The 8093-nt window shown below is 41.4% G+C and overlaps 1 protein-coding gene across 1 annotated transcript in view; it reads right to left on the reverse strand.

Annotated features, from left to right (window-relative positions):
* Nucleotides 1-580: 580 nt before the first annotated feature.
* LOC307258782 (indian hedgehog B protein-like) overlaps nucleotides 581-8093 on the reverse strand; it is a gene marked incomplete at its 5' end in the record, with an annotated part of 17442 nt that continues 9929 nt past the window's right edge. The window contains 3 exons of the mRNA XM_080038435.1: nucleotides 581-2956; nucleotides 5341-5444; nucleotides 7479-7636. Of these exons, the coding sequence (XP_079894561.1) occupies nucleotides 2208-2956; nucleotides 5341-5444; nucleotides 7479-7636 (1011 nt within the window). The 3' untranslated portion in view covers nucleotides 581-2207. The remainder of the gene's footprint in view (nucleotides 2957-5340; nucleotides 5445-7478; nucleotides 7637-8093) is intronic.

Consider the following 8093-nt stretch of genomic DNA (forward strand, 5'->3'; position numbering starts at 1 on the left):
GGGGGGGCAAGGAATGAAGTGGGGTTATTTTGCCTTTGTTTACACGGCTAAGACAAACGGGATGAAAGCCAATTCTTGTTTTTTATGGAATAATAAGCAGTAAGAAAAACAAAAAAAGCAACTTGCTATATGCGCTCACAATGCTTTCGTGCAAATACTGAAGTATCCAGCAGGGTGCACTGTGCTCAAAGAGTAACTCTCTATCCTGGAAGAAGGAAAACACATCTAGGCATCACAAGGAGGAAAGAGGAGTGTTTGCTGTGTGCTGCTGTCCTTGGTACTGAAACCAACCAAAGCAGCCCACCCTTTAACCACAGCCATTCATGCTGCGTTCACATTGTCCCAGTGGTTGCAATGATGCACCAACATTTTCAGTGATCACCAGGCTGTTTATGGATGGTTATCAGCACACATTCAAAAAACCAAGTTGCAAGCCCTCATCAAAAAAAAGTCAGGGCCATTCAATCAGAACAAGCATTATTTAACTTTATTCCTTGTTACTTTGGTGTTGAGTATTTTTTTTATTTTTTTTACTGTTTCTTTCTACCAAATAAAACACAGGGTAGTTTTGGATTGAAAACAACAACTTTATGTTTCAAATACAAATTGTATGCACACAGTTGTCAAACATAATAATAATAATAATAATAATAATAATAATAATAATAATAATAATAATAATAATAATAATAATAATAATAATAATAATAATAATAATAATAATAATAATAATAATAATAATAATAGTTTACATTATTTTCTAAAAAATAGATCTTTAAATAGTCTCTCCAACAATAGCTTAATATACATATGTGACAAACCTTTAGCAGGCATACAGATTAGCGCCTTGGAGTCAGCTAGATACTTGCAATGTTTTTTTTTAAGTCTTCACAAAGCACACCTGATAGGTGTCAACTTGGACAACACTGTACTGAACTGCATTGTGAACTACATGTTAATCCTCACTTACTGTAATTGAACCATCAAATCTCCTTCCCATACTGTTTAAAAGACAATGTTTCTGTACTTCTGCCAGTCTAGGTGTTAAGTCTGGGTTGACAGTTGGAAAACGAAAGAAGACCACGCAAAGGAGAGCCATCAAGTAACTTGCTATTAAAGGTAAATGTTAGAGATGTAATATCCGTTATCTAATATGGTGCATAGCTGTTGCTTAATACAGTAGTTGAATACAGCCTGAGTGTTGTGTATGCCTTAACTTAATACAACTGACCTGAAAAATGAACACCTGAAAAATTGTTACAAGATTAAAACCTTTTTTTAAATTAAAAAACTCATAAGAATGCATAAATGATCCATATAAATCAGTTTGAGACAATCAGGGTGACTGAAGGCAGATGACAAACTTGGAAAAACAGATTGAAAGTTTGGCCATTAAAAACCCAACAGATACCTATCCTGAAGTTAGGACACTACAGCACAAATACCATGTCAATCATCATTCCCTGCCTTTCAACAGTTTCCCAACAAAGCTATAATGCCAAAGAGCAAATTGCCACATCGCATTCAGTAAATACATACAGCTTCAACCCCCATTGTTCAGTTTAATATCAATTTGTATATTAATATACAGTATATGCTCTATAAATATGAGTAAAGAATCAGTGGAATTACTGTGGTGACGATTCTGACAGTGAGTTAAGTTGTTGTCTTTTGGCTCTCGTGTGTTGAATTTCTTCAAATTATCAGTGAGGCCCAGCATGATCTGAAGATGCATAAAGTGGACAGGTTACAGTAAATATACAGTACAAAGTAATGATGAGACCTGATTGTCTTGCTTCATCATGTATGTTTTTGTTTTAAGGAAAGCTTGAATCACAGTTCAAGTTTATTTGTGTAAGTGTGTTCCCTGGTATTCAACTTTTGAAATGGTCTCATGCGCTAAAACAACTGTCATTAGATTGTATGGTACACCTTAGACTTCCCGATTCCTTAGATCTTGCGGAATGAATGACATACAAATTGCCAAAAGTATAAAAGAAAAATGTCTTTGTTTTTGGCACAATTGTATGTGTGCTACAAAAAGGAATTTGTACAGCAAATACAGGCAAGTAGAAAAAAAATGAAAAACACGTTTCCATTATAACATAAAATCGTCTTTGGTTGTCCCTCACACTGTGCTTTGGTGTTCCTGAATAAAACAGGTATAATGAGCAAAGTCATCAGTGTGAGGCATGTCTCTGTGGCTCCTATGTCTGTGCTTGCTCGACCCCCCAGGGGTGGAAGTGTTGGGAGTCCAGCAGCATCAGCCCCAGCCTCTGTAGAAGCCCTGGGTACCAATGCAGGCCGTCAGTCTGTGGTTCTGAAGGTCCCATCAGGCTGAAGAAGAACCTTAGTGGGGCCAAGACCCAGTGGGCCAAAGCGTGATTGTCCACAGCGGCGTAGCATGATGCTAGCACACCGTTCACCACTATGGAGCCATGCTGGGTTAGCGGGGCATACAACCCAGTGCTCTTCTGTTCTTCTACAAAGGTCACCACTGATAGCGTTGCTGGAGGTGACCCCGCTTTTCCTTGTGATGTAAGTACGCACTGTCCCGGGCGGACCTCACTGGAGAAAACTGTCTTCAGACCTGCTTCCCGGCTAGGCCTGCCCTCCCGTACGGAGCTCATTAGCGGCATTTCAGCTGTCTCTTCCCGCATTAGCTCACCCAGCGCGTCAGTGCAGTCTGTGACAAATATCAGGTGAGCGGCAGTGAGGGTGATATTCAGGCCTGCGCTGGTGCCAATGACGTAGAAGATCTTCGTGACGTTGGGCTGGCGGTCCAGAAAGGATAGGACCGGGCTGTAGAGCAGTGGGCCGTGACCGCCGGTCGTGGAGGAAGCCAGGACGCGGTCGCCAGGGTGAAGGTCACGCATCTGTTTAGTAGCCCCGCCTTCAAGGGTAACCTGGGCATCGCCAGGGAAACAACCGCCAGTTTTGGCTGCCACAGAATGCTCTGGAGAGACAAAGAAGAAAGAGAATTAGGATTATTTGATAGATTTAATTTACTTCTGTTTTCATTTTTCATTGTATGACTTTCTGGTGCAGATGCAAGAACAACGAGTCTGAACATGAGGAGAGAAGAATACAGTTTGAACAGGGAGCAGCAGTGCAGCAGTACTCTGACTTCCACAGTGTTGCATGATCACTGAGTGAGCTATAAAACGGGTGAGACTTTGACACTGACTCAAGGACAACTTTATCTGAGTGGATCAGTGGTAGATTGTTAACATATGTATAGTACGTGACTTGTGTTTAAACTTAGTTTTTTTTTCGTCAGCCTCTGGCTCTCTGCTTGTCCATAGACCTCCTTTTACACAAAGAGAAATGACAAACATTGTTTTACCAGCACATCAGCATTTGTAACTCCATCCACAGTTGATCATTCCATTTTCTAAACTACATTGGATATTTCCCATTGCTTTCACTATGAACTGAACCTGTTTTGAAAGCATCTTTCAAAAGGTTTTTATGGCCCTATATGACTGAATATGACATCAAATCATTAATATTACTTCCAAAAATAGTTGTGTTTTTTTCTGATGCTTATTAAATGCTTGGGGGTGTCACAGAAATGTGTTTTCAAAATCTAACACATTGCCAAGTGGAGTAAGAGCAGCTCTCCTCCTGTCATATTTCATACAATGTTGTTAGAGGAGATAGTTTGACCATTTACTTTACCATGGCATATATGACTATTTGCCGCTATACCTAATTTGTCCAACCCAACTTGGCATGGTTACGTCAGCAGGTAACAAGTGATACAACATTAGTTTGTTTTCTTCACTGTTAGCTTAGTCTTATCCATATGCATCCACTCTTGCTGGAGTATTTCTGAATAAGGTGTCCCCTTTAAGACGCAGTTGAGACAAGGTGGCAAGAAGAGGCAGCCAGTGAGAGCTAATGGATAACCAGCTGATTGTATCACCACAGTCAGAGCACGGCCTGGGGTCAGAGAGACAGGAAAGCACACAGACTCAGACCTGTGTCTGGATACTGTTTGGATTACAGCAAAGTTCGTGTCACATGCCCACTCTCAATGGTTCCACCCAAGGAAAGTGCATTGGTACATTGTAATGAGCTTGTTTCTTGACAATGCATTCTGCTATTTTGGGAAAGAGCTAGTAGAATGGTCTTAAAGGAACCAGGAAGGAACTGGGGGAAAAATCAGAGGCAAATAATAGGCAAGAAGACAGACGAATAGATTATTTGTTAAAACTACTGAAGGAAAACTCTGTTTGAAATAAGAAATATTCATTAGTGTGTGTGTGTGTGTGTGTGTGTGTGTGTGTGTATGTGGGTGGGTGGGAGGGTCGTCTTAAAGCAGTCTTAAGGCAGCCAAATATTTGTCCAAGGTGTGTGTGTCTGTAAGCCTGAGGGCTGTGACCGCAAGGTGATAAGACTGAGATAAGAGATCTGAGAGAAACCTGCTGAAGGAAAAGCAAGAGGAAAACAAAGAGAGAGTTAATCATCTCACAGCCTGCTAACCTCAGCGCACGGCTAGAATGTAGTTTGGCATCAAACGACTGGTAGTACCAGACATGGGTAAATGGATTTCTAAAATGTCTCAAAAGTTAGAATAGCTTGAGGTGGAATGCGGTCAAGTATTGTTTGCGCACAGACCATATCTGATTTGCTGTTAATAAAGAGTGTGTTGGAGAAATTTTATTTAATATTAACAATGACATTTGGAAAATAAATGAAACAGTCTAAGAAATGCAGAAAGGACAGTGATATGTCTATATAGAAGCTGTTCATATAGACAGTATGTTCACATATACATTTTTAATAACTGATTACATGTATTTGCTGATATATTGCACTGTCCCACTGCTCAACATAGGCTACATCCATGTCAAAAAAACGGTAATAGTTTTACACTGGCTCTATATGCACATTATACAGCTAAATATATTATAATCACAACACATTATCCCTTTATGGTGGTATCTGACCAGGAAGTGAGACTTAATACAGCAAAGAGCGCAGGTGCACACCCTGCTTTGATTGGCTCCCAATAGGCCACATACACACACGCACACACACACACACACACACACACACACACACACACACACACACACACACACACACACACACACACACACACACACACATACACACACACACACACACACACACACACACACACACAGACGGATGATATTGTCACCGAAAGCCAAGGTGAACCATTAGTGCATCACTAAGAAAGGGTCTAGTATCAACCTCATTAGTGGTAATGGCAGCTGGCCACAAACACACACACAAAAACACACAAACAGATAACGCAGCCACACACACACACACACACACATACTGTTGCTCATATCCACCTCTTACCTGACTTGACGCTGCAGTGAATGTGGGCTTTGGACTCATAGTAGACCCAGTCAAATCCAGCTTCTACGGCCAGCCGGGCCAACATGGCATACTTATTTCTATCTCTGTATGAGAAAGGGTAAAAGAGATGCTATTAACTCTAAATGTGATCCAATCAGAGTTTAACTACCACTGCATACCATTTTCAAAAATGCACAAAAGAAACCTTTTAAAAAAAACTGAAATACATACATTTGTTTATATGCTGTAATTCACTTAACCCTTGTGTGGTGTTCGGGTCTGTGGGACCCATTTTCTTTTTTATCAAAAGAAAACTGATACTATTAATTATAATTTCAAACTGAGACTCATTGGCCTTGGCTCATCTACTGGGAAGAACATATATCAGAAAAAAAATTTGGTCAACACACGCTGTACACCCCCCCTACACATTTATATTACATTCAGGATGTTCGGGTCTACTGGACCCAGGGCTAATACAAGTGTAGAAATTGTAGGTTTTGGAAGAGAGAGAAGCTTTTAAAGATGATGTAGAGTTAGAGGGTTCAGAATGTGAGGATCACTCACTCTCTCATGATCATTACTCATCATAAACTGCTTATCAGGGGTCGGGTCTCGGGCCAGCAGCTTGAGCAGGGGACCCCAAACTTCTCCTTCCCGGGCCACAGTAACTAGCTCAGACTGGGGGATCCAGAGGTGTTCCCAGGTCAGGGTGGAGATATAATTTCTCCACCTAGTCCTGGGTCTTCCCTGAGGCCTCCTTCCAGCTGGATGTGACGGGAACACCTCCCTAGGGAGGCGCCCTGGGAGCATCCTTACCAGATGCCCAAACCACCTCAACTTGCTCCTTTTTACACGTAGGAGTAGCGTCTGTACTACAAAATCTCTCAGGATGACTGAGCTGCTCACCCTATCTCTCAGGGAGATGCCAGACACCATGCTGAGAAAACCCATTTTGGCCACTTGTACCTGCGGTCTAGTTCTTTGGATCATGACCAAGCCTCATGACCATAGGTGAGAGTACGAACCAAGATCGATCTGTAGATCGAGAGCTTTGCCTTCCAACTCAGCTCTCTTTATGTCACAACGTTGCGATAAAGCAAGTGCAATACCATCCCCACTGCTCTGATTCTCCGGCCAAACTGAGGCTCCATTGTCCCCTCCCTCGCAAACAAGACTCCAAGGTACTTGAACTCCTTCACTTGGGGTTAGGACTCATTCCCTATATCTGGAGTAGACAATCCATAGGTTTCCTACTGAGAACCATGGCCTCAGATTTAGAGGTACTGATCCTCATCCCAACTGCTTCACTTGGCTGTGAACCAATCCAGTGAGAGCTGAAGGTCAAAGACCGATGATGTCATCAGGACCACATCATCTGCATAAAGCAGTGATGAGCTCACAGTGAGGATCACATTTCTGAAATTTCAGTGTCTGACAGTGACTTTGAAGAAGAGAATGAGATTGAGCATCAGCTAGTTCCAAAACGAAGACACTGGACCAGCCTTCAGCAGCCAGCCCTAGGACCAGCCCATTAGTTTTGTAGTGTAAACTGACCTGAATGGGTTAAATTTCCAATTAAGTTCAAATAAATTAAAATCAAAAGTTGTGAAAAACCCTGCTTCATTTGTAAATTTGTTGAATTTATTCCCCTAATATCTTTTTTATAATTGTTTTTCTTGTTTTATTACATTTTATTCAAAAACAGACAAAAAACGAGTGGTACTTTAATTCATAAATGGGATCTAACAAAGGTGAAGGGCAAATATTAACCATATATGCTGTTTATATTTCTTGCAAATAGGATGAAATAAACATCTGTTGAGTATTTTAAAATAAAATGTTTGATTGTGTTGAATTAAAACCTCCTAAAATGCAGTGGGTCCACCAGACCCACGAACACTGGCTGTGTAACAACAATATGAACACCACACAAGGGTTAAATCTTGTAATTTCATGAAAAATTGGACACAGACTGGAACTCAGATGAGCACATTTTAAATCCAAAATTTGGAAATCCAAAAGCTAGCAGACTAATTGGTTGACTCACCCCGTTACTAATAAGTTGACTGACTGACTAAGTCTTATAACTGTCAGACTGCAAGCAGATTGGTTGTTGTCTAGCCTATTTGTCCCACCTGTCTGAAGTGGTGATGTCGACAGAGCGTCCCTCATAGTGCAGGGAGTCCTCCGAATGATGACCATCCTCATCCCAGCCCTCTGTCACTCTCAGCTTAACACCCGGCCACATGTTCATAACAGAGATGGCCAGAGAGTTTAACTTGTCTTTACAGCGCTAAGAGAGGTACAGGGATTTAAGAAGAAAAGAAAAAAAAAATAGGGAAATCAGGCTGTTAGAAACAAACAATACAAACATGTGTGTGTGTGTGTGTGTGTGTGTGTGGGGGGGGGGGGGGGGGGGGGGGGGGGGGTGATGAGAGACAGGGAAGATGGATTGAGAGTGGAATGAAAGACAGAGGGACAGCATGGCCCGAACAAAAGCAGGATATTGAGAGAGGACTAAGAAACACACAACATGCCCATCAGGTGCCAAGACGACAGTGGAGAGGGCATAAGGTACCTATTAACTAACACTCACTTCAAACCCATACAAACAAATGCAGATAAGAACTCTATGACAAGTGGGTCAGGTGGATTTTGTCAGGTGAATGGTCAAAGTACAACAACCTTTGTGGCTTTCCTTGGATGATTTAGCATTTTTACAGATACTTGCTCAAGGATCGAGGTCAAGG

Source organism: Ammodytes marinus (assembly GCF_949987685.1).
Source record: "Ammodytes marinus genome assembly, chromosome: 12".
Classification (NCBI taxonomy): Eukaryota; Metazoa; Chordata; class Actinopteri; order Uranoscopiformes; family Ammodytidae; genus Ammodytes; species Ammodytes marinus.